The sequence below is a fragment of the Pseudopipra pipra genome, chromosome 6 (assembly GCF_036250125.1).
Source record: "Pseudopipra pipra isolate bDixPip1 chromosome 6, bDixPip1.hap1, whole genome shotgun sequence".
Taxonomy (NCBI): Eukaryota; Metazoa; Chordata; class Aves; order Passeriformes; family Pipridae; genus Pseudopipra; species Pseudopipra pipra.
Window position 1 is genome coordinate 58,779,711 of NC_087554.1, and position 27,271 is coordinate 58,806,981.

The window sequence follows — 27,271 nt, forward strand, 5'->3', positions numbered from 1 at the left end:
ACCTACCCATCATTCTCTTTTGGGTTTTCTTTTTTTTCTCCCCTAAACTTTACAGTCAAGAATTGAAGTTTGATAAGTGAAAAATCAAAACACCTTTCAAAAAAGGAAACTACAAATTAAAAAGACATGTTGCCTTAACAAATGTCTTCAGTTAATTTGAACCGGACAGCTGCTTGAGGAATCCCAGAAGGACGTAACATAAGGCAATGCCTATTTTTCACCAGCAGCCTCCAATCAAGTTTACCAATTTTTCTATTATTTATTAAGGTCTTCTGTGTTCTTTTATAGAATCTTCTCAGCAGGGAGCAGTACTCAACCTCTGTCTCCAATGGCCTGGGCAGAATTGCGTGCTGTCTTTGACACGCTGGTCCCTCAGAGCCTGGGAAAACATTAAGAAATATGAGAAGTCCTGCAGGAATGTGGAAGACATCATGTGTCTTGGAGCTTGGTGAATTTCCAGCAAAATTTACTTATGCTCCAGATTCATATTAGTTCCTTAAAATCTGCCATTTGAGATGCTCTTAGCGAAGAAAAGCAGAGGAAATTGAAAATCAGCGTAGACCAGAGTCAGCCTTGCACAGGGTCTGAGTTACTTGGGGCCTCCTATCTGGATAGAACAGCCTTAGATATCCCTTTGAACCTGGTGAAAATGTCTCCACAATGCAAAGCAGCTTGAAAAGCTAAGAACAGTAAGGAAGCTGTGTCAACAAGGGAATAAGGAGTAATAGAGAAAGTCAAGGGGCCTGATAAGTCAATCAGAGCTGGGCAGCAGTTTAAGAAACCTCACAAGGATATAAACCAGAGCTGCTCAAATGATTTCTACCAGGAGCTGCTTGACAGATATAAAGACTGAAAGTGTTTGGGTCATTTCACTTCCAAAGGGATCTCAGGTTTTATGCGAGTGCTGGGGAGAGAGAGTGGGATTTGCAGCACCAAAGGAAAACAAGGAGTAGTGCTCTGGTCCTGTGTATGACATGGAGCTCCTGAATGCAGGGCAGGGAAGGGGATGGAGAGGGATTAGATAACATGGGGAGATGGACAAGGGGGAAGGGCTTTAAGATGAAAGAAGGTAGAGGTTATTGCCATGGACTGGCTTCAGAACATAAGGGTGACCTGGAACTGCAGGATTTGAGAAATAAATTTGTGGGCGGAGTAAGAGAAAACACAGAAGATTTGAGTAAAAAGAATTTGAGCTAATACTTTCTACATTTAGTCTCTGTTTGGACTAGAGAATATAGGATTAGTAGATCTTATTAATTAAAAGCAGAATTGTGTTATTTGATTTTCAATTAGTAGGTGGATTTCAGCCTCCTAAGCAAAAGCAATAGAGTAACTGGAGACAGACCTGCTCATGCTGCAGTTCAAGTTGCTTTAGTCTCTTTTAAGGGTGTTCCTTACTGATGCAGCTCCCTGCTCCTCTGTCTGATTATGCCAGCTCACAAATCAATGCAGTGTATTCACATTTCTGAAATACATAATGCTTTGCCTAAAATCTTCTTATAATTAGTGATGGGTAAAGATCATCTTCAGATCCTGATCACTATTAGTCATTATACACAACATGAAAGAGGGGAATGTGCTTTTTTCCCTTGGAAAAACGTCATATCCTTGGATAAGTTTGGTGGTTCATGCAATGACAGTGCTATTTCCTGATTCCATTGTGTTTATCTGTTCTGAATCTGTTCCACCATTGGAAGAGGCCGATGGAGGAGTTAAGTCCCAGAAGAAGCATTTAAGAGGCAAGAGATCAGGAGTTTGGGTCATGAAAAGGAGGAAAACAGGAGAGTGTGATGAATGGGAGCATGAGGTGGAGGGAGAGAGAAAAGACTTCAAAAGGAGGGAAAGGCAAACATACTTGGTGTGAGCTGGGAGGATGTGGGGGCCACTGGAGCTTGGCAGAGGGAGCACTGGTCTCAGATGGGACAGGACCCATCACTGAGCCTGAAACTCAGGGCTCAGGGAGACCACAGAGCCTGTGATGTGAAAAATCATGTGCATTCCCTGTCCTCTGCTCAGCTCATGGGACTGGGGTTGGATGTCACCTAGAAGGCAGCTGATATCATGGAAACCCTTCAGTGTCAGGAATTGATGTAACCAGAACAGGAGAATGGTTTGGAAGAGGCAGACAGTTCTGCTTTACAGCGTACTCTGATTATATTATGTTTTCTGGTTTTGTTGGCAAAAATCTGCCAGCATGAGACAACAAATGGCTTTTAACTTATTGTTTTCTCTAAGGAAAGCATTATTTTTTAAAGATCTCCGCATTAAATCTGCATACAGTTGGAGCCTGAAGAAAACAATCTGAAGGAGCAGGGGGGAATAGAACAGCTGAAAATCTATTTGCTAAGTCCTGCAATGGAGAATATATATTTTAATGTGAAACAGTGATGACAAGGGAAGCTTTAGACAGCTTCAAAGCAAAAGCATCCAGGCAGGCAGTCCTGCAGGACTTCAAAACCTTGCATGGAGACAAAGCTTTTTGTACATCAGAGCTTGAAATTCAAATCAAGCAGAGAGCGAGCCAAGCGAACTTTGAGCATTTTGCATTTCACTTGATATTCTTAAAGGCTGCAAGATTTTCATCATCATTTGCTTGCATCACATGCCATTTGCAGTGCTCTTTTGCAGCTGCTTCCTTGAGCTTTTTCTCCCAGTTTCATTGAGCAGTTACTCAGATTTGTAGTGTTTCGCATGTGTTTTTTAAGGCTTTTGTTCAGTTGGATTCTCCTTCCCTCCCTCCAGCCTCAAAGGCAGATTTACAGGAATTTTTTAGAGATATGACATTGCATTATTTTAAAAGCTTTGCTCTGCTTATCTTCATGGCCTTAGAGGTCACAAAGGACTACATATGAGGATAAGCATCAGGTTCCCCAGCATGGAATAAAGTCAGGATGGATTACACAAAACACTTTAACAGATAAACCCAGATACTCTTCGCAGTATCTCCCCTCTCTCCTATTACTGCTGAGATTTCTTGAATTTATTTTTAAAAAGACAGGAGGGGAGAGTGCTAGAAAGAGCAAAAATATGTCCAAACCTCTATTGAAGAGCCTGAAATAACATTTTAATTCTATCCAAATAATGCTGGTTCAAGAGTGGCTCAGTAGAGACATTTTTATGTCAAAAGATGCAAAGAAATTTTGTTGACTAATTAATGATAGGATTTATATTTCATTAATGAATATCCAAAAGATCATCTAATATAAGATGCTTTCAAATTAAGGGCAGAGAGGAAACTATGTTTGTTTTAGTTGAAGGAACAACTGTATATTGAAAAATTGTTGCAGTGATGAGGCTTTGCTGGATTTGATTCAAAGAAATGCTGAAAGCTCGGTTCTCCATTGCCCATGTCTTACAGCATAATTTCAGCTATTCCATCTTTCTCCATATGCTGTTGCAATTAAGGAACCGGTATGTTTTTTACAGTTCTGGCTCAGCTGTGCCAGAGATGGGGAACTGGGAGACTTTGGGTATGAAACTTGGCTTTGGCCAAACCCAGCAGACAACTGAGGAGACTGGAGGGGTGGAACTCCAAGGCTTTGCTCCCAGGCATTGGCCCACAGGCTGCAATATCAAAACCTGCATCAGCTGCCTCTCCAGTCTTGGTAGGATGAGACCCAGGTGACTGAATTAGCACCAACCCACACTCCTCCTGGGACAAATAACAAAAATTGTATAAATAGGGCTTGGTTTTACCAGGACCACTTGTTACTCTGCAGGGCACTGAGGGGCTGGGTGGCGTTTGGGGGTTCATGGTCTCCCATCCTGAGTGCCCAAAGGGTCTCAGCACCTCAGGGACCTGTGTGTGGGTGCCACTTACAGCCTGGCAGGGGGTGAACTGAGTGGCTCAAGAAAAGCTGTGCCCAGCACAGGTGAGGAGTAGCTCTGCTAGCTGGGTGCAGAGGGTTAAGGCAAGCAGCAAGAAGCAGCTCTGCTGCCCTTTAGAGCAGGACAGCCTAAAGGTGTGAGGTTTGGCTGTGCATGGTGTGGCTGAGGGTGAGGAGGTGAATTTGGCCACCAGTCGCAAAACATCTCCACATTTCAATGTTGTTTCTTTCAATAAACAGTTCAGTGTGTCCCTCTCAGTCCTAGCCCTGATATCCCTGGTGTGCTTTTAAGCTGAGACAATCCCCCAAGAAGAGGCAACTACTCTGGGAGCTAAGGTAAGGGAAGGAAATACAACTAAGTGGTAATGGCTTCAAACTGAAAGAAGGCAGATTTAGATTAGATATTAGGAAGAAATTCTTGACTGTGAGGGTGGTGAGGCACTGGCATAGGTTGCCCAGAGAAGCTGTGGATGCCCCACCCCTGAAAGTATTCAAGGCCAGGCTGGATGGGACTTTAAACAACCTAGTCTAGTAGAAGGTGTCCCTGACCAAGGCAGGGGGTTGCAACTAGATGATTTTTAATGCCCCTTTCAACTCAAACCATTCTGTGATTCTGTAACACTGACAGTCACTTAGGCTCTAGGCAATTTCTCCACCTGTAGGGTGGAGCCCAGATGTGTCTCCAGGAGGAGCCTGGCATTTGTGGATACCCAGTTCTCACTTCTTCTGATGAACCCAGAGCCTGTAGTATCACAGATGCAAAGAAGAGGAGATGGCACAGGAATCCTCACAAATGTAACAACTCTAATGGTGGCATTTGCAGTAAGATGTGAGAGGATGGTAATTCCTGCTGTGTGTCTCCAATTCTAATGCTATTCCCAGGTCAAGACAAGAGAATGGTCTTTGCATTTTGCTTTGCTGAATAGGTCTGAGCAATTTGTTACTACCATGATCTTAAAGGTCTTTTCCAGCCCTAATGGTTCTGTGATTCTGTACTGAGTGATGTCTTTCTGAGGCACAAGATGCTCAGCCAGCTATGGAGGGCCCAGCACCCTCCTCTGGGGGATGTGTCTGGCAGCTGGGAGAGACAGGTACTGTTCAGCTGTGGGTGGCTGGCAGTGATCCTTGCTGAAAGGCAAAGGTACAGAGGTGGGTGCAAGCACCAAGCAACCTCCTGACGCTCACAGAAATGGTTCTCACCTCTGAAGCTACTGACTCTGTTACTGCCACTAAGACCACAGGCAGCAGGAGTCTCTAAGCATCTTCTGCTGCGCAGAGCCAGGTGAATCACTGTGCACAACCTTCACTCAACAGAAAAAATGCTGTTGGTCAAAGAAATTTTGGTAAAAACCCCTTCACTTTAGGTATTTTTGTTTACTTGTTCTTGGGGCTTTTTTAAGTGAAGGGCAATTCAAATTGACTACAGAAAACACACCCAGCTGAAGATGCTGTTAGTTTTCAGTTTGGAGGTCTCCTCAGAAATTACTGAAATGTGTTATGGAAAAGCTAAAAAACCCAAGTAGTTGTTTACACCTGACCCACATTCAGCATTTTAGTTTCTAACAGGTAACACAGAAACCTTCAGTTATATGACTGCTGGTTTAGTTTGGAGAACAGGAGATCAGGGGGGACCTCATAGTTCTCTACAACTGCCCGAAGCAAGGTTATGGTGAGGTGGGGACCAGTCTTTTCTCCCCAGCAACAAATGGCAGGACAAGAAGAAGTGAACTCAAATTGCACCAGGGGAAGTTTAGATTGGATATGAAGAAAAATTTCTACACTGAAAGGGTGTCAAGTACTGACACAGGCTGCCCAGAGAAGTGGAGGTATTTAGAAGACACATAGATGTGGCACTTAGGGACATGGTTTAGTGGTGGAGTGGGCAGTACTGGGTTAATACCTGGACTCAATGATCTTAGAGGTCTTTTTCAGCCTTAATGATTCTATGATTGCCATGTGCAGTGACTGAGCCTCCAGGACAGGATATTGCAGATCTCTCTTGTTATATGGGCTGGCTTTGTAGGCACAGAAGCGTCATTTGTACCAGAATGTGGCTCCGTGTCTGTAAGGGAGGTGAGAAATTAATTCAGGTGAATCTGGAGCATTATCTCTGTGCCTGTATAAAATCTTAAATGTTCCGTGGGATGCTTTAGTCAGCAGTAGGAGATGAGGAATCCCTGTGTGCACTGGCGAGGGTTTAAGCTGTATATAACCAACAGGGGGCATTAGGTTTATGCTTATTAAATGTGTATTTCTATTCCTAGCAGAGAAAAATGTCTGAATAGTTTGATTGAAAACAGCAGGATGTGAATCTCGTACCCTAAAAAAGATGCAGAATTCTGTTTTTATTTTTTTTTTCCCCGAGAAGATTTAATAACTCTAAGTCTGCCTGGTTTTCTTTCGTTCTAGCTCACATCTATTTTGAGATGAAGATAAGTGAGATTGATGTAATTAACTATCAGATGATTTTTTGCGTGTTTGTAGCTCAGAAAGCACTTGAAAAATATAAGGGTTTCTGGTGCAAATTAGTTTGTATTGATAATTTCCAGTTTTCAAACCAGAAATTAACGTAAGGCTGCAATTACCTCTTTCTGATGGAAATGAGATTCAGCAGTACAGTCAACTGTTGCCCTTCATTATGGAGGAATCCTTACCCTGAGTTATTTGATTACTGAATGCAAAGGACTTCAGTGAGGAGCTACAGTGCAAGCACAAATTGTGGTCTCCGAAAATGAAAGTAATATTTATTACAGAGATAATTATTATGGCTACAACCACTCGTACTCCTGTCTGTGGCACTATTCATACACACATTCCTTTCATATTTATATTTTGTATTCATAGCATTGACTGTAGGAGCAACTTCTTTCTCTTAACACATGAAGCTGGAAAACTGTAGCTTGCTCTGCACTCCTCTCACATCCAAGCAGCTGGAGAACTGTTTTAGGTGAAGTGATCTCTACAATCTATAGCTAACTGGAGCTGCATGTGGAAATAGATTAAGAGAGTAGATGTTAAATAATTAGGCAATAGAGCTGAGGAGAACTGCTTTCATAAAGCAATGTCAAAACAAATTGTTGGCTAAAATGTACAGATGCTCTAATTTTCAAGCTGATTTAATTACCTGCCTTATGTTAAAATGGGTTTTACATAACCTAATAACTTTAATTTCTTCCAAAGTAAAGCCACAGTCATGATGTTGAAATAAAGTAAACAAATGAGCAGCAGTTGCAGGGGTTTTTCCTGGGATGCTGTGAGCAATTCTTGCCCCCCCCACAGTCAGAGAAGAGAAATTCTAATGGATCAGTAGCACACAGTATCTCCCTTCCCCTGAGCCCTCTTCATATCCCAGTCATTAAAAAAACCCAACAGAATAAGAGAAGTTTGGTTCACTTTTATCCAGCCCAAATGAAGGTGGAGTAACAACTGCAAACAGATAGTCCTGTGGCAGGGTGCTGCAGAGAGAAGAGTTTACAAAGTAAAGCACAGTTTGCCTGAGAAAAATGGATATCATTTTGCAAACCAGCAGGTGACAAGGGAAGGTGTAGTTTTTGTCAGGTCTCTTTAGATCGTCCCTGAAGCAAGGTGGGTTGACGCTTCCCAAGCATTTATTCAGATGGTAAATGCATTCAACCAGTGTCTTCCCCGGGGTGCCTAACCCCAAACAGCTCTTTTGGAAGTGGGAAATACCTGGTGGTGGCACTTCCCAAATGCCTGGATTGCTCTGTTGTATAACTGACCATCAGACCACTGCTCTCCCACCACCCTGTGCTGTGGCAGGACACGGCTCCATCTGGGTTCCCCGTGTGTGAGTACAGGGCATTTCGCAGCCTCGTTGGCTGGAGGAAATCCTGAGGATGGTCCAAATGCTTGCGTGTCCCATTTGCTGCTGCCTGCTGTTCCTGACCTCTGCCTGTGCCCAGATGGTGTGTTGGATGTTAACAGGCATCTCTGCATTATTAAACAGGTCGTGGGAGCCATCCCAGAGCACGGGCTCACAGACAGTTTCATTAAGTGCCGTATCCACATGAGGTGGGCAGCCCAGACCCCCTTCAATGCACACTAAGAAGCAGCTTAGTTTTAATTGTTTCCATCAGCATGTAGGTTTGCCTGCATGAGTAAATGAAACCCTTAAAGACGTCAGAGTTTAAGTTACTAAAAGGTAATTGCTGCAGTAGCTTCCTCTTAAAATCTGCTCCTATTTCTGCATGTATATGACTATCTTATTAATGTTAACAGTAATTTTTCCCCACTACAGTCTAAATGCTCAGAGGTGAACCTCCCACCCAAATCTTAAACACAGGAGCAGCTTCTAATTTGAAAAATAGTCATTATTTGGAGAGAGAGTTGGATCCAATTAATCAATAGAAGGAACACTCACATATCCATCTCTCTCCTCACCTCTCTTCCCCCTCCCTGACGTCTGTTTTTTTTTGATCTATGTGCTGAACAACTTACCATCTGTAGAATAACTTTTCTTTTTTGCCCTTTCAGGATACCTTTCCTGTAGATTGCACTGCACCTCTGCTGCAGCCTGGTACTTGCATCAATGAGTGGATGGTGCTAGAGTGCAACTTGTCTGTAAAATTTCAGAGCCTGAAAGCTTGTTGTGGGTGTACTGTAATGCCTTTTAAAGGTCTTAGGTTTTCCAAAGCATGGATCATGGAGACCTAATATGTGGGTCTTACTTGAGCCCAGGAGCCATATAACAAAATTAAATCCCACTTTGATGCTTGCAGACCTCTTCCAAAGATGGCCTTGGGTTGCTCTGGCCCAAGCTTAGGAGTAGTTTCCTGTTCTCATGTGTATGTGTTGGTCTTGATGCCTCATTTTGTGCCAGCCCCAGAAGCAGTTGTGATTTCTGTGGTGCAGGTCTTTTGTTGCTCTTGTGCACTTTTCTAGAGCAGTAAGAAGGTCTTGAAGAATGGTTAGAGCATGATGGTGTTTGCAGCTGCAGTTTCAGCCCCTGAGTGGTGACAGCTCTGGTCTCCTGTGTCTTGGGATGTGTGTCCTGGGCCAGGAGGGGCCCTGTGGTTCCTCCAGCTTCGTTGGCTTGACTCTGAGGGACACCACATCTTAAGACTTCTTCCACAGTCCAAAGGTGCTGCAGGCAGTACAAGGTCTGTAGGCTTCAGATTGGTCACCCACTATAAGCAGAAAGTGTGTTTCTTACATTTTTTTACCTGGCATGCTTGTAAACTAAAGTGAAGGAACCAGATCACCTAGAAAACTTTTTGGAAGTTGCTTGGTCAATGTCCTGCCACATCCTTCCTTCTCACGAAGCAGAATTTAATGTCCTTCAATGCTTAACTCAGTCTGAACCGCATTTTAAACAGGATCTCATCTGTTGAACCACCTTGTGCTAGTAAAAAGTTGTGTTACTCTGTATATCCAATAGAACAGCAAATTAGGGACACCTTTTCCATGCTAATCAATTAGTCATGTAAGATGTTACTGCTTTCCAAAGAAGTGCTGGAGTAGCAGCTGTGTTACTTGTTATGAAAGGTCTGTGTGTCAGCAGATTCTGCCTCCATGTTATGTTTTCTGCAGAGCCAGCAGCAAATCCTAATAAAACTTAATGCAAGAAAACATTGCCAGTGAGGTGATAGGTTGAGATTAACTGCACTAAAAAGAGACAATTCCACGCTAAGTTTTTTTAACTTCTCTGAAGAGTTGCTATTATAAACATACCAATTTAAGAGCTTCTTTTGGCTCCTGTGAAAATCGATATGAAAACTCACACAGAATTAATCAAAAGAAGAAAAAGCTTCCAGCCAGCCACCACTCACCCTAAAACTGGACAGCTAAACTGGGCATAGGCCACCTTCCCATGGGGCTCAGTGGAAATCTGCACTGGGGAAGAGTATTTAGCTGAATTAGATGTTTACTGGGGAATCTATGTTGTTATCCTGTACAACTTTTGCCTTAATGGTTAGGAAAAAGAACTCAAAACTAATATTTTTTTTTTCCTTTTGCAGTTAGACATAACTTGAAGGATAATAAATATGGAAGGGGCAATGTTCTGCTGCCTTACAGAATGGCATGAATAATCAGTTCCTCTGCCATGTGATGCACCCATAGGTAACTGGTTTTGCTGTAGCATACATTGAAATTAAGGTTTCCATGTCAAACTGAGCTCTGTGAAGTGAAAGAGTATGAGAGCAAGGGTTGGTGTAGATGTGCACCTGGTGTCGTCCTTCTCTCTACCTGAAAAGGAGTTTGGGGCAGGTGCAGGAAGGATCAGGCTGGCAATAAGAGGATCTAAATCTGGTTGTGGACTCTACCCTGATTTTTTTGCCAGCCCAAACAATCTGTCTCAGTTTACTATCTACAGCACAATACTTCTTTGCCTTATCAGCTCAAGCTGAACAATACAGGTACATGTACATATAGGTATGGTATCTTTGTTGCTGAAACTTTCTGGCTTTCCAGTAATACAAGTTCTAACGAGTGTGTTTAAACTCAAAATTTAGCCTCCTGCTGAGTTCTAATGACAATTTCTTAAAAAAAGCAAATTGCAGTTGAGCTAAGCTGTGATGCAAGTAATTTCCTTCTCAAAGACGATTTTTATAAACAAGTGTATATAAATAGGTTTAAAATTGAAAAAAAAGAATCCACCAAAACCCCACAACAACTTGTTTTTAACTGCATCACTGTTATTATAGCATTTTACCCAAAACATATAAAACACTTAACTTAGACTGCCTACATTAGAAGCAAATGTTGTGTTTAAAGCCTTTTTTCTGTTGTTTGGGTTTTCAAGTACATAATTTCCAGGACAATTTAATGTCATCCACTTATGTCGATTCTTCAGCTGCCAAAAAGTCTTGAGATCTTGTAGTGTACTTGAGGCAAAACCCTCAGGCTCTCACAGATATTCCTGTAACACAAAATGTGGAGAACACAGTGGACTTCTAGTTCTGGAGAAGGTTTTTCCTGTAGCTCCTGCTGATTTCAGAAGAATCTCCTGAACCTGCACGATTCTCACAGGGAGAAGGGTCCAGAAGAGGTGTCAGATGTGGGAATAGGCTGTAACACCTTGGGAAAGGAAAATGAAGTGTCTCACTATCCTGTCTGGCACAGCCTTTGCCATGGACACCACTGATGACTGGCTGGTGTGCCCCCCCTCCTGTCTGCTTCCCACACATCTGCTACCATGTGTGGAAGGAAAAAATATTCAGCCAAAAAAAAAGAGCCAAGATCAGAACTAGAGCTCCTTGGTTCATAGGGTTAGAGACTCTCAGCTTTCACTTCTTTAACAAAGAAAAGTTTTTCCACTTGGGAGTCCCCAAAAATGCCTGGAAACATGGTCAGATCACAGCCTACAAAGCAATTCATGTGTTTGAGTCTGCAGGAAGCCTTAAAAATGGCTCTGATGCAAAAAATGGCTCCATCCTCCAGCAGGATGCTTGCTTTCCTCCCATACCCCATGTGTGGTCATGGCCATGTTTGCTGCTATTCATTTCACACTACCCCAGATCCTCACTGCTGGGATTGGGACCTGTCAGGACCTGAGGGAGGATACCATGCTATCTGGGACCTCTATCAGACTTAATCCAGACTATTATTCACCCCTGCCTGAAAAAATATACCTTTCTGCTCTTAGAATAGCATTTACTTCTGAGTTCTGTGCCCATATGGTGTCAAGGATCTATTGTTGGTTCAAGTAATCCAAAGACCACCCCCCTTCCCCTTCCTCCCCCAGCATGGCACCCTGGAGTTAAGAGCAGGTTTTTTTGTGTATTGAAAACTGAACCCAGGAATGACCTGTGACTTGTGCAGTCCTTGCCTCTGTTACAGATTTCCTCAGACCACACCTGCAAGGATGGTGTTGGAATAAAAATCTAGGATTAGTCAAAAAGGCCAAGAGAAACATAACATGCTTCTGTGAGGTGTTTTTAGCTGGACACTACTTTAAATGCAAAATGCTTCTTTTAAGATAGAACAGTGAATTGTTTCCTGTTCTGAGTATTTTCTGTGATGATTCAGCTATTGGCAAAAATAAGCCAGAGAGTATGATGTTGAAGCACAGGAATACTCTGTAATCCCATCTGATTGTTATTTCAGACATTACCTGTTTCTGGGTAGAAATATTTTCCCATTTAAAATAACAAATAGAAGAGAAGGACATGAGTCTGTTTTTCCTGGTTTTCTGTAATAAAGTAAATCCAGTGATTTATTTCTGTAAAGTCTGCCAATAAATGATTGGTTTCTGTCAATTTATTTCTCAGGTAGAAACCCTGGAAGAGGAAGTTGTCATGGACTTAGTAGAGCCCCCAGTGATTACCCTGATTAACCTCAGTGCTGACATTTGCTGCCCTTATGATGGAATGATGTTTGTTCCCCTTATTCCACGTACCCTTTTGACCTAGTGGATACCAACCATTTACATTTACACCACATTTACATCCCTGTATGTGACTGTGGCCTTTTTACCCTTGTCCCAAACCATGTTTTTTGGCATCTGTGAGCTGCCATCCTGTGGTACTGGTCATACTGGTGTTTCAGGTTAAGTCAGAGGACTCTCCTCCTCTCCTTTCCAAGTGGGAGTTTGAGATTCCCACTTCTTCTCTTTCAAAAGTCTCAGAGATATGAAAATTTTCACTCCTATCCCATGTGTTTATCTACCCAAAAATGTGCTGCAGCATGTGTCATGATTTCCTTTCAGGGTTAGAATTATGAACTCTCTACCCTTGAAAAGAAGGAATTTTCCCTTCTTCCGGGGAGAAAGTCCACAGTATTCTTGGTTTGGACCCTGTAGCACCTGCCTGGTGCTGTGATAATGGACTTTGAAAGTTTTGATGCTGTCAAATTCAAGGTGTTATTTTAGGTCATTTCAGAAGCTTTAATGGCTTCTTGTGACTGCACAGCTGGACTCATGATAACTGAAGCACAGTCTTTGCAGGTGAAGGAATATGAAAAACAACATTAATAAAATGATAGTGTTTTAAAGGCCTTTTTCCCAAGTGTTTGATTCTGATTTGAGAAAAGTCCGTGGAAAAGTAAAATTGGGTTTCTAAGCACTCCAAAGGGAGGCAATGCCTATATGATGGTTGATTTGCTTTTGCCCTTACGTCTACACATTGCAACACAATCTTTAGTTATATTCCCCACAACATTTCATAAATGTGTATATATAAACCTCCCCCACTGGCTTCCAACTTCTGTGCAACTTTGGCCTGTAATATCTTCGGTGTGCTCACTAGAGAAAATGAAAGGTATGAAGCAATAAAGCAAGGACTATAAAAAGTGTCATGTTAAAAGCAAGCAAGTGGTAGAATTGTTAAATCTCCAGTTAAACGGGGCTCTTCCATGAAGTTGTGCAAGTCATTCAAACCTAGTGTCTCCCCATTCCTCCTATATTTTTATAAGTTTATGGGGAATGCACAGGTTGTGATCTGGAGACATGCTTTGCCCTCACAGCTATAACTGAAGTCACTAGATAGTGAAAATATAATCTTCTACTGTACTGGGACTCCTCTGCTAAAGGATCCTGGATGTCTCAAGTTGGACACTATGATTTAGCAGACAATTTTGACCTTAATCTCCCTGTGCCCCAGTTTCCTGTCTGATCCCGGTATGACGAGATAAAATGCAGAAGATGCTCAATGGTACCTACAAAGCACCAGCAGATTAGGGATGAGCACCACAAAAAAAATTAATTGTGCCACAGTTGAGCAGAGGTTGGCTGGTGTCCCAGGAATGTGGCACAGGGCCATGCTGAATGAGAAGTATAAAAAGGAAAGGCTTAGCTGAGCCATCCTGAGTGCATCCTAGGTGCATGACACATAGGGAGCCTTAATTATTCCTAATTCCTGTGTGCTTGACTCAGCAATCCAACACTCTCTGAATGCTGTTGCCTCGTGTAGGTTCTGCATCCCTTTGCTTTGGACTGCCAGAGACTAAGGGACAGGAGATCCATAACCTCCAAGTCTCGTTGTCCAGGCTTAACTTGCCCAACCCAACAGAGAATAAAGAATTCTCATTGGTGCCAAATCAGAATCCAGCAAGTACTTTGGCTCTGAGGTTTCATCAATACTTTCCATCAATTTTTATACCAAAAGCAACAACTTTTGTCAAGTTTTTATTGATTTCCTGTCTGCCAAAGTGCTTTTTCAAATTTGTAATGGGGTAAGGAGCAAAATGCCCCAAATAGGAAAGACACTGTAATTTATTCCCTCCCCCCACCTTTTTTCTTTTCCTCCTAAGTATTTTTTTCAGGCATTATCAGCTGCTGCTATGGGCAGAGGTATTTCCTCCTTTCTGAACAGAATGCAGCAATGTTGTCACATATATAAGCAGATCTGATGCCATCCCCTCAGCAACTTTGAAACTCAGATTCCACTTTTATGGTGAGCAGGATGGTGGGCTCAGAGATGCTGGCTTGCTTCCTGCAGATTCCTGACAGTTCTTGGGTAGTGTTTTTGGAGCCAGTAAAAGCGAATTGACCTTACAGTCCTCCCTGCTGAAGGGAAGAAAGTTGCAGTATGACCTCTGCTGTTGTCACTCTCCAGTTTCTGACAACAAGTGTACTTTACTCATGGAGACAGATTTATTAAGGATCTCATGTCTCATAGTTACCAGAAAAGTCTCTTGTGTCACATTCTTCAGTGCAGTTTCTCTGGACTTTAGGGAGCAAACTCCACCTGCTTTTCCCACAGTTAGCATGCTTCAAACATCTCTCTCTTGCATCTGTTTCCCACTTGAGCCCTTGTTTCAGCCGTATACCTCTAAGTCATGAGACATGACACACAGGAAATCAAACACTGCTAATCTGGAGTTCAAAGACCAGTTTGTACAAATCTCTTTGTTTCTAATAAAAGCTTGCGGTCATCTTGATTAAGATTTTTAGAATGGGAGATCTTCTGTGTGCACCTGAGTTAGAAAACATCTCTGAGCCTTGCCAGGGGTATCTCATCACTCAGTTCTGCTCTCAGTATTTTTAGACCTATGTGGGTGAGTCTCATTGGGAGCCCAGGGTGGTCCCAGGGAATCTGATTCACCTTATTACACACAACACTGAAAGCAAATGAAATATGAGTCTGTTCAGCAGCTCCAATGTTCTAATGACTCAGGCCATCGGGGTGGATCAGTGCCTGACCTATTTATGCTGGTCTGTGTCTCCCACCTCTTCTAGGAGCCCCCTGAGTGATGATTCTGCAATTAATACATTCATGGAAGAGACACTTAAAGTTCTGTGCCATGCATAAGAACCAGTTCTGAAATGTTCAATAGTCCCTGAAGTAAAATGACCCTCTCCTGTAGGTTTAGATTCAAAGGGTCAGCTCTTCACCACATGCAGCTGAACTTTATAGTGTGCACTGTCTCCACTTGCTGTGGGAGTTTGATGCTTGCCCACTGCTGGCTGGATATTGAGTATTGTGCCTTTTGTAGAAATACCAGCAAAGAGGTAAATCACCCTGAGCAGGTGTTTCAAATTTCAGAAGAAAAGAAATAGTGAAGCAGACGAGGAAAGAATCGTGATTACTTTTACTCTGCTACAGCAATGTGCTCTTTCCCTTTCTGCCTTTTTCCTTTTAGGAAAGGAATGCTAGTTTCTTCCCTTAAAGAAATAAAGCTTGCAAGCGAGGAAGAAAGAAGAGCTAGGAATCTTCTGATCTTCCATCAGGAATTGTTACATTTAGCTTCATATCCTCAACTTTTCTAAAAATGTTTTAACAACTAATTAACTCCTTAAAATTGAAACTCTGTTGACTTACCTCTTCTGGGATAACAAAAGAAATGCTTTTTGAATCACAGTGGATTTTCTGTCACATTTAAGAACACCTGGTTGAGACTGGGGTATTTTTAATGTGAAAAGAAACTGCTTAGCTGCCCTTTTCCTACTTAACACTGACCTCAAACCTTTCTGATGGTTTCCTGCACGGTGACTTGGTACTGTTTCCAAGCACAGTTTGAAGACTCCCAAAAGAAGACAAGTCTCCTTGCAGTTCCCAGTTTGCTTTCTTTGTCAGACTCTTCTTTTCAAGGTTATCTTTAGCCTCATCCAGCATTCCAGGAAAAGAAAGACATGTCCTCTGGACTTTTTTTGCAACTTTGATATAGAGGCAAGAATTCCACCCCATGTCCTGCCCTTTCTATATGACGTCTGTGACATTTAAAGATATGTTTTTGGAGCTTGTTCCTCTTCATAACCTATTGTTTAACTAGTGCCACTGGAAATACAGCAACAGAACTTAATAGTGGGATCTGAAGTTGAGGATATGAAGCAGGGAGGATGAAGTGACACTTAGGCATGACTGCCACATCAGAACAGAGATGTTTAGTGGAAAGGATAAACAAGAGGGGGTTTGATCAGTTAATGAAAATGGGGCAGGGGATAAGTAGACAAATCTAGGTTTCAAAACGAGGTTGGGAAACGAGTAGAAAAATTCAGACTGGGTTCAGATTGGGTGGGATTGAGGGAATTGGGGAGTAGAAGTCCTGGCAACACTGTCCAGACAGATAAGTCACACAGTATTTGTTGGTGCACAGATTAGACACGTGATTTAGACATCTAAAACACGTGTTTTAGATGGCTACTGCTCACTTGAAAAAATGAAGGTGTTATCCTCCATCCTCCAATTATCAGGAGCAAAATTTCCCTGTACCTGGGGCAGTGCTCAGCAGGAGCATCTTTTAAACGACACCACTCTGAGGAAAGCCCTGAAGATTTCAGACATGGGGGGAAAACAATAAATGTTTGACAAATTGGGTCTCACCTCTTGACCTAGTTTTCTATCAGCATTCCCAAGCTGATTGTAATGGAGCTGCTCCTGATTTGCATTTGTTTAAATGAAATCAGAACCAGACCTTTTCCAGGGACAGCAGTACTGGCAGCTGGGAAAGAGCTGGTCCTGAAAAAGCTCCCAGTGTGGTAGAGGTTTTAAACTTTAAGCAGAGGAGTTGAGGTAACCTCAGTGTGACATGTTGAACCAAGACTGAAGCACGGGAAGGAGCAGGTGCTGAAAACAGGATGAAAAAATAAATAAATTGATTTTTCCACAGTGGAATGATGTCCTCTGGGAGAAGCACGGCTGCTTGTGCCAACCAGGGCAGGAATGTGCGGCACACCGAGATGTGCTTTGCAGACCATGCTCCTGCTCTGGACAAACAGTGATTTTCTATGTCATGGTTCCTTCTTAGGATCCTTTCCTGTCTTCAGCAGCATGCAAAATTAGTAGAGGCAGAAGCAGGAGGTGGAGAAATTCCTTCCAGGATTTTACTGTCCATAGATTTAAAAAATACTGTCGGAGTCATGAAAAGGCTGGAGGGAGGAAGGCGGCTGGGTCAGGAGCAGGGCAGAGCTTACACGGAAATTCGAGTGCAGTGTCTCACGGCACTGACTCACCTGGTTCTTTGGGGCTCCGGCACAGCCGAGCCGTGTCCCTGAATAAAACGACAGAAAGGACGTCTCCAGCCCCAAATCTGCCTCCCGTTGCCCCTCACGGAGAGAGGGAGAAATTCTCCAAAAAAAAAAAAAAAAAAAGGTTGAAAGGCTGATGGCTTCAGGCAAGGCTGGTGGCACTGGTGGCATTTCACACGTTACCTTGCACTTCGCGGTTATCATTTGAGGGCAAAGTGCAGCCGCCCTTCCACTGTGCAACGCAAGCATGTTCCCAAGTGTTTTCCCGCAAACATGGGAACGCTGGTTTAAAAAAAAAAACAAAACACCTTGTAGGTGCAAAACCAGGGGGCTTGGGTTTTCGCTTAGTTTCGCTCAGAGGCACAGGGCAGAACTTCTCAGGGGGATCCCCGGAGAGCGCGGGAAGGGGCGGGGGCCGGCGGGGGATGCTCGGCGGGGCGCGGTGCCTCCGCCAGCTCCCCGCGGGCTCCGCGGGTCCCCGCGCCCCTCCGCGCCGCTCCACCCCCCTCCTCCCATCCCTTCCCATCCCTTCCCCATCCCTCCCGTGCCCCCCCGTCCCCCGGCCGGCGCAGGCGCAGGGGGGGCGGGCGGCGGCGGCGGCGGGAGCGCGGAGCGCGGCGCGGCCCCACAGTCCGCGCTGCAGCCGCCGCGGGGGCGCCACTACCATGAGCGGCCGCGGCCGCCCCTGCGCGACTCCTCACGGGCACCGGGCGCTCCCGCCGCCGCCGGCCCCCCCCCGCCGCCGCCGCCGCCGCCGCTGCCGCCGCTGCCGCCGCGCACCCCCGGCCCCCGAGCCCGGCGCTGCAGGATGCCGGGGGGCAAGAGAGGGCTGGTGGCACCGCAGAACACCTTCCTGGAGAACATCGTCCGGCGCTCCAGCGGTGAGAGATCCCCCACTCCGCCCGTCCGTGCATGCATGCATCCATCCGACCGTCCGTCCGTCCACCCGTCCGTCCGTGCATCCATCTATCTCTCCGTCTGTCCAACCCTTCGTCCCTCCCTGCCGCGCCTATGGGTCCGTGCCAAGCGGTGCCTTCAAGGAACCGGCTCCGCGGTGCCCCGCTGGGCTCCGCCGGAGCATCCCCCGGCGGTCCTTCCCTCGGCTGTCCATCCCCCGGCGGTCCTTCCACTGTCCCCCCGTCCCCCCCCCCTCCGCACTTAGATCGCTATCGCTACTATAAATTTAACCCTTTTTTTTTCTTCCTTCTTTCTGTGAGACGCCTCTGACAATAAATTGTCATAATTTACTTTTCTAATATCTTCTCTGCTCATCGGGTCATTTTTTTTTTCTTCTCCTCCTTCTTGTTCTTTAGTTTTGTAATAATCAGACTTGCCATCGTTTCCATTCAGGGGTTCAAAGTTTTTGCGATTCTGTGACACTTTAAAGTCTGTGGCAAAGGTACCGGGAAAGCGTTGAGGGAGTGACTGTGCTTTGGGTGATGCTAATCCTGTGGCTGAGAAAATATGGAAAGAACGGTCTGCAGTTGCTTATCTATGGCCCCTCTGTTAGGTGACTGTGTCGAGGGCTAGTTCAGGACTGTGTGGCATCGAGTTATTCCTTGCTGCTGGAGTGAATTTCATCCTTTCTTGCAGTGCAAAGCACTGAGCAAGAAGACTACACAGCTCCAGTAAAGTTACAATGTGTTTGCAGCCCACGGTCTCTTCGGGTGTGGTGATGTAGATGCTGCTTTAGGCAAGCCCTGTGCTTACATTCATTTTTTTATGTAGTTTTTGCACTGGCACATAACCACAGAAACATAGGAGTGTGCAGAAATGTAAGAGACCTCAACTTTGCATCTGCTAAAACATAACTACTTGGTCAGCCCAAATTTGGAGCGACTCTGCCATGGGGAAGCACAGCTGTGCCAGCCTTCATCTGGGGACAGGAGTGGGAAAGGTAGCCAGAGCAGAGCACTGAGAAGAGTTGCCACATTTATTACTAAACAAGACACTAATGGGATGTGAAATCGTGGTGAAAAGTGTTCCCTTCCGCCTTCCTATTGCAGAGTTCTTGATGTACCTCACATTTGTACTGATGTGGTCTGATGTGTGAATTTTGATGGCAGGTAGTGAATTAGTGATTCATGGACTTCCAAAGCAGCAGGATGAGGACCTGGAATTTGTTATAAAATGTTGTATGTTAGAATGTATTAAGCCATCAGCTGTTTTTTTGGGAGGCTTCCTCCCTCTCGTGTTGCCTGGGTCAGTTCTGTGGTCGGCAGCTGACTCCCTCTCAAGCCCTGTAGCTGCACAATCACTAAGAGCTGCTTTCCCGCAATAGTGTATTTATTTCCCAGAATATTAAATGCAAGCTTAATTAATAAGGGTTTATATAGCACCTTCCCTCTGACAATTTCAAAGCGCTGGGTGGAATTTAATTACACTTCACAGCTCCTTGTGGAAGAGGACACACAGAGGCATTCCCAACCTGTTCTTCAAATTGTGGCGTAAATGGGGGCTCAGGGCATCACAGCTGATTTCCCGAGGTCATGCGGCAAGGCAGAGGCAGAGCTGGGAACATGGTTTGGGAATGCCATGCTTTTGTATCATGCTCTAATTAAATCACATGTCCTCCCTGGTGAAAGCTCAGTAAAGCTCTGAGATGTCAAAAATTGGAAAAGCTTGGAACACTGTGCTTTAAAAGCATGTATTCCCTTCCGGCTTTTAACCTGGTCTAATTTCAGAGCGTATATCATGCTGATCTGGTCATTCGTGCTTCTTTTTCTCTGGCACTGGTGATGCCTAAGCATGATGCTACAGAGGCAAATCTGCCCTGTTGGACAGCAAAGGGGAAAGTAGATTGGGAATTTGTTTTTAACTCATGTAAGTTGTCAGTATTGTGGCCTGAAACATGATTTAGTTCTTATTTTTGTCATCCAAGACATAGCCTTATTTATCCTTTATAGAAATAGTAATTTTCATTGGATTCAGCACTGTTTAATCCAAACTTAATAGTATACAGTAGAGCAAATCTGGTTCAAGTACCTCCTGCCAGTGCTCAGTAGAAGACAAGGATTTGGTCTGCTGAATATCTGCTGAGTTTGTTTTTATACTTTGATTCACCAGTTTCCAAGAGATTTTTCACTGGTAATTTGAGGAACAGGATGAAGGAAAGACTGGTGATTGTTTTTTAAAATACATCTTGAGCATCAAGAAAAGCCATTCTGTCAACTTTCCTGGTTAAAGAAAGTTATGCTTTGAGATTTGTCACATTTATGCAATCCCATTGCACCTCTTGATCATAAATCTTTTCCTATCAACCAGGAGAAGGTTTGTTAATACAAGTAATAATTTCTGATAGGCTGCAGGTACTGTGGGAAAAATCAGGCAGGTATGTCAGCAGATAGGCTCTTCTTCAGGTGAAATGGAAGCAATGGCTTCAAAATGAAATGTAGGTGGAGACAAATTAGTCAGAGTTGCCAGAGATGGATCCGAATAACAAAATTTATAGACAAAATTGTAATAATTTTAATATGTGGAAAATCAGAACTGGGAACGGGCTTAGTGGGTGTGTAGGCTTAGCGTGGTGGTCAGCCTGGTATTAAAAGCAATAATATATTGAATTTACAGCATTATTTAGGCATTTTCTGTTTAGGAATGTTGTGAACCTTTCCTTTGTACCCCAGCTTTGGCTACAAATGATATTAAAACTGTGGGAGAAGCGCTCACAAGAAAGTGTGTAGTCAGGAGGAAAACACCAAAGAGCTGAGTAGAAAGGAGCAGGGTGGCCGTGAAACGGGGTGGCTGTGGAATGGGGTGGCCATAGCCTCTGTATTGGAGGGTGGGAAATATGGGATGCTCTGCCAGATGTTCCTCTCCCAGCCAATGTGTTTGGGAAGGATGAAGCAGCTGTCAAAAGTGATGGAGAGGTCCCACGGTGTCCCTTTGCCTGGGGAACCTCTCTTTTGGAGATGAATTCAAGCCTCGGAGCTTCTGAAGTGTTTCAGGTCACTGTTATACTTCGGTGTTTGGACAGCACCAGGTTACAGGTGTTTCCCAAAGCCTTTTGTGGTGGATGGCAACCTCTGAACTGCTTTGCAGGTTTTTTCCCACACTACAGCTGAGTTCCACTTGAGGAGAGATGAAGTCTGTGGAGAGCAGTGGGGTCCGTCATTAGACTGGCTGCTGCGGTTGGTAAAAGGGACAAGCCCTCAGAAAACACAGACCTGTCTTCAGGGTGATCTCAGTGCACTCTCTGCAATCATCTTTTTTTTTTTTTTTTCTTTCAAAGCACAGTGAAAATCGAGGCTTATCTGAGGCTCACAAAGATTGATACGATCTCGCTACAGCCTTGGCTGTGCCCTGGATCTTAAGAGCACCAGTTGTTTTGCTGAGCTGAAAGAAGTGTTTTGTGAGAGCACTGGGTTAAATCACATTAAGGTGGCTGCCTTTTGCTGCCATTAGTATTTGGGACTTTTAATAAGGACCATCCTTAGGGCAATGTTCTCTCCTAAGATGTTCTCACCAGTCTGTGCCCATTATTACTGATATTTTTTTTGCTTCTTCAGTGCATTCAGAGCTCCTGCTCGTACTGACCACAGCTCATTATTGCAGAAGTGCAGCAGGTACAGAATTGGGCAAGTCTCTAGATCAGGGCTGGGCTTTGTGGACCTGTCCCATGGGCAGAGTCATCCAGCGAGTTGAGCCACGCACACAGGGGCAGAGAACCCTGTCTGTCTTGCCTATCCATCTTACCCTTCACATACTCTAGCAGCAGAAGGATTAAGCGTGTGTTAATGGCATAAATCGTTTTTATAGTAGAGGATGAGTTTGTGAGAAAAGCAACTTTGGGACTTTGCAACAATCTGCAATAAAGTCTGCTAACAGTTTGGAAGAGGGGCTGAATTTAGTGGAAGAGTATATATAATCTTATTTATTTGACAAGAGTGATTATTACTGGATGTTGGTTCTGTTACAATAACTCTTAGAAGCTTCTTCAGGAAAGTGGGTCTTTCACAAATGTATTTTGACGCTGGGCTGAAATCTTATCTCTGTAAGGCTTCCATGGGAATTTCAGCAGGAGCTTTAATGAAGTTAGCATGTAATTCCTGGTCTTTTTCAGCTTTGTGCCATGTTCCTACAAAGCAGTTCCTTCACACAGACCTTTATGCCCTGCTGGGTCCCTGTGACTTCGATGGGATCAGCCCTGTTCCCAGGTGACTGTGTTGTCAAGGCAGGTTACCCAGGAAGGGGGAAGGAAACAAGAGTCACATCTGTAGCGCTAAGACACCTTTTTAATTTTTATTACACTGGTACTACGGATAAAATAAGTACCTATTGTCTCTTCTGTCCTTCTTACTAGCTCATGTAGTGTACCTGTCTTACAGGCAAGGTGATGAAATGTTGTTCTCGTGGGAAGTCATACATGTGGGCTTCTCTCCCCTGAATTAAAACAAACTGTTTCTATCTGATCCAAATTAAATTACACATGCTGCAGAGAGAAAGTACTTAAAAGCAAGTTACTTCAAGTTTACTGGATGTCTGTCATTTGCGATCCTCCAAGAAAACCACAGAGCTCAGCGGTTCCCTAAATCTCTACATAAAAGTCATGATACACTGTGGGGTGAAAGTTTCCATCCTCCAGGTCAGCTCAGAAGTTACTGAAGGGATGACCAAGGAGCTTATGTCATTAGGGCTTCTTTGGCATTTGAAGGCAGAGGGTTCCTTTTGCCATTCCTGTGACTGCAGGGTGCCTGCTGATACGTGAATCAATGCAAAGTTAATTTTGACATTGAGAAGCATTACTAGATGACATTTGTGAGGAGTTTTCAATTGCAACTGCTCTGCTTTCCTTACTTTTCAAGTGGGCTTGCTGAGTGCAGAAAGACCAAGCGTATCTGACTGCTGCTGAAATCGGGGGTTTTGCATGGTCTAAATTTTTTATTTTATTAAAAGAAAAAGATGGTTGTGGCAGCTCTGTGCCACTGTATTAATTTAGAAACCCAAAGAATGCTCTATTGCTAGTTAAAGGAAAAGATGGATTTCCTTAAGATTTGATCAGCTGCGTTGTGGTCTAATTTCTAATTGTGGGTCTAGTCTCTATTTAATTTCTTTCATTTCTTTTCTTTCTTGTATTTCTTTTCTTTTTTATATTTCTTGTATTTCTTTACTTTCTTATATTTCGTTCTGTGCCTATGGCTGGTGGGATGGGGCGGTGGGAGAGGTATCCTTTTGTTTTGGGAGAGGCTTGAGCGCTGCTGAGCGTTGCCACAAGAGGTCACTGCAAGAGTTGTTGCATTCCCAGGTTAATGTTTAAACGTGAGAGAGAAGGAAAAAATGAAATTATTGATTTTTTTTTTTTTTGGAGTAAACATTCAGGTTTTTTTATTGCTGTTGGAACGAGTATACAGCCAAAAAATAATGTCAGGAAGTGAAGTGAGCTGTGGAAATACATTTAATTAGCCTGTTGTAAAATAGTGCTGTTTGGTGGTTAACCGGGATTTTAAGTTATTCTCTTGGAAAGCTAAAGGAAATAGAATTTTCTGATTTGATAAAATTAAATAATAGAATATTTTGGAGTTGGCACTTTAATAATCTGCTTTTTAGAAAAAAAAAAACAGAACCGGTTTAATCATCACACTCAGCGACTGGCTATTTGTAAATGCCAAACCCTAGGTATCCCAAATGGCCAGGGCTTGATTCCACACCCGGCAGAGGTTCTGGCTGTGTGAGTAGCCCCTGAGGAGACTCTCCTGAAGCATCACCTCAGTGCTGGGCTGGGATCCGTCCTGTTGATAGCTTTGCTTCAGCCACTGGCACAGAGGAGAGAGCAGGGGAGAGGCAGATGAATCTCTGCTGAAGCAGTTTTTTTTTGAGATGCAGCCAGGCTCTGTGGAACTGCAGCCAGGACTCGCTGCGGGCTGAGCGTTTGCAAGAGGAGCCCCTGTGTCTGAACAGCTCCCGTTACCACAATTTTCTCCTCTGGGAGTGTGGAGCCAGCACTCTCATTTGTATAACGCTAGAAATCTGGCTTTTGGTTGCTCCCTGAGGGTGCCTGAGTGAGAGCTACAGCGTGCTCCAGTTTAAATTTAGTCTCGGTACATCTCTGTTGTGTTCTGCATAATTTTAATAGAGAACAGATTCAGCAGTGGCATTTAGATGATAACCTGGATAGATGAGGATTAGTTTAATTCTAGGATAAATGGATGTGTGTGGGAAAAACTGGGATCAGAATTGTATGAAATGTCATTTTTCAGGCAACTTATAGGAATGCTGTCTTGTCCTTATTGCCTCAGAGCTCTTCCTGGGGTCAGTGATGTTGTGCCACAGTAGGGGCAGGGTCTGTTTGTGGGCTTTCACATTCAAAATGATTACAGTTAATTTTTTAAGTTTTCAGGAGGTAAATTTCAGGCAGACCCTAATCTTTCTTCTCTACTCGCTTGCTAAATTGCTGAAAGCTGCTGTATTCTCAGCTAAGTGACTTACACATGGATTTAATATTTCAGCCAGTGCTGGATTATTTGTCTTCTGTTTCATTTGAGGAACACTTGTTTGGGGCAGGAAAGAGATCATTTCAACATAGTCAGTATGGTGGCACCTTGCTCTGGGTTTAGCCCTCTTTGCATTTTCATGATATGAGTGTTAAATAAAGACAACACTAGCACAGAAGGGTGACGTAAAGAGTTAGTCCTTTGAGAGATTTATTTTTCAGGCAAGCAACGCTTAATGTGCTGGATAAATTGGATGACACTGATGTTTTGCATGCTTTAAAGACGCTGGGGAAATAATAGCTTTGTTAGAAAACAGCACTGTGGTTTCATAGTAAGGAGTACAAAGTGCTGGTGGAGGTTGCTGCTTCAAGAAGAGAGGTTTGTCTGCAGCCGACCCTGGAGCTGGAGGGGTGTTGGTGCCTGTTGAGGCAAATCTCAGAGGGCTGTGCCCTCTGAAAGGGCTTAGGATTTTTGCTGTGTTCTGTGGGGATGCAGTACATCTGGAGCGTGTGGTTGGAGTCACCACAAACAACGCCAGTAGAAATATGCATTGTCAGGGCCAAGACTTGCTCAGGAAAGCTAAAAGAAAATTAAAAAGGAGAACTTTTTTTAGGATACTCCTCCCTGGCACACACACGCAGGGGATCACCACTAGTTTTCCAGGTTGCTCTAAACAAGTCTGCAGCAATGTGCTGACCTTGTGTAGTTATAAGGAGAATCAGCTGACAGCAGTTTAAGTGGTTTGGGGCTTTTATAAGACAACATTAGCAAAAAAGGCAAATTCCAGACGTTTCACAGACCCTGTCTGGTCTAGTCTGCATTTGCTCTGCAGTGGAAGGGTGATAGTTCTGAAGGACAGCTCTGTGTAAATTTGCTAGAGTTAGGAGTTTGTTCCTAGATGGAAATACTGCTTCTTTTTGTTATTATAATCATTATTATTACTTTGGTTCTTCTACTACTTCATTTTTTTAGAACATCTTTTCAGTTGCGAGTTTTCTAAAAAGATCAGTTGCCTGTTTTCTCCAGATGAGATGGAATTCTGAAATGGTGATTTAAACAATTTTGGTTATAAGTGGTATCCAAGCATTCTTGAGAAAAGATGATTAGAGACAACATTTCTCACTTGGCTAAGCATATCTCCTGGAATGATTTAGCTGTTCTTGCTCTCCTGTCATTACATAATATGAATTTTACACTGCTTTGGGCATTTTGTTAGTTAAAAAATTTGCTTGCACACTGTGGTGTTTTTATTTTATTTTAATAACAAAACAAGGCTGTGTTGGGTGTTAGCTGCTGCAAGATAGAGTAAGATTAAAGGCTTGCTGCTCTACAGCATTGGCTGCCTGTATACAAAAGAGTCTCTATACAAAACAGAAGTGTGGCGACAGCAAATACAGTGCCTTTAAAAATTGTTTTCCTCAATTGTGTTTTCCAACCTGAAATTTTGCTAACTGTATGCCTCTAATACCCTAATTCTTTGCCATAAGTATTAAACCTTGTAAATAGGAGAATTATAATAGCTAATAAAAAGCCTGATGCCTTCTTAAGAGGAATCTAGCAACTCTGAGACAGATGAGTCTGCTGGCAGAGCCCTGCTTCCCTGCTCTTACAGACAGACACTGGTGTTTAGAGGTGTCTAGTCAGAGAGCTTATACAACCTACAAGTTTGTGATTTGGGCTCTCTGCAATATATCAGAAAGGGGGATGGGTGAATAAAATGATTGGTGGAGGCAATGACATCAAGACAAGCTTAGAAATAACAAAAATTGACTTTTTATCTCTAAGGAAATGAGAAGTGGAAATGGATTTTCAGTGCATTGGAGAAATCCAAGCAAGGATGAATACATTACCAGAGATTTCAGACTAATCATCACGCAAGTTTTGAAGTTGGCTGCATATTAATGTTTTCAGAGTATGTGACACTACCCCATGGTCATCTGGATCCCAGTTGCGTAGAGTTTCATGTGCTGGGTCTGACCACTGTCTGTCAGATTTACTGTCCTGCTTTCAGCAATGGCCCATGTCCAGCTGACCAGTGGGGAAGTTCCCAAACTCCGTAGTAAAATACTGGTGAGATTGGGAGCTGCTGTAAATGGAAAGAAAAGATTTTCCTTTCTGGGCCATAGCACAGATACTGCACTAGTTACTAGTGCCGTATGGCAGAATACAAGCTGTATTTATGCATTACCATCTGTAACTCTGGCTATCCTTGGCAGTCCCTCCTATGATACTGTTCTTTCAGTGAAGTTGTGGTTTACTTAAATCCATTTGTTCCAGTGTGGGTGTAATGGATGAATTTGGTGTTGTCCAGTTATTAGTAGCTCAACTCTGTTAAGAAATACTTGTTATTTGAAATACCTCCTATATAACATATTTTTTCAAAAAACTTGCTTGCAGACTATAGCTCTTATGTATTGAATCTGACAGGAGTAGAGCTGTGGAGATCCCAGTGCTGGTGTCCTTGCTATGCTCATCACTCTGCCATTTGCAGACCTTCTGTTGGTTCCTTTTCTTTTTCTTCTGCAGGAGGCATAAAACACGGGTTTTATCTGTTGAAGACTTGAGCAGGCAAGGAGAACTTGCCTCTACCATGAAGGGAGTCTGAACACCTCTGGTTTTGGCTGCCTTGTGGCAACTGGAGATAGAGA

The 27,271-nt window shown here is 43.5% G+C and overlaps 1 protein-coding gene across 1 annotated transcript in view; it reads left to right on the forward strand.

Moving 5' to 3' along the window:
* The first annotated feature begins 17,829 nt into the window (after positions 1–17,829).
* The window catches only part of KCNH5 (potassium voltage-gated channel subfamily H member 5), a 166,446-nt gene continuing 157,004 nt past the window's right edge, over positions 17,830–27,271 (forward strand). Inside the window, exon 1 of the mRNA XM_064659421.1 lies at positions 17,830–18,074. Within this exon, the coding sequence (XP_064515491.1) occupies positions 18,002–18,074 (73 nt within the window). The 5' untranslated portion in view covers positions 17,830–18,001. The remainder of the gene's footprint in view (positions 18,075–27,271) is intronic.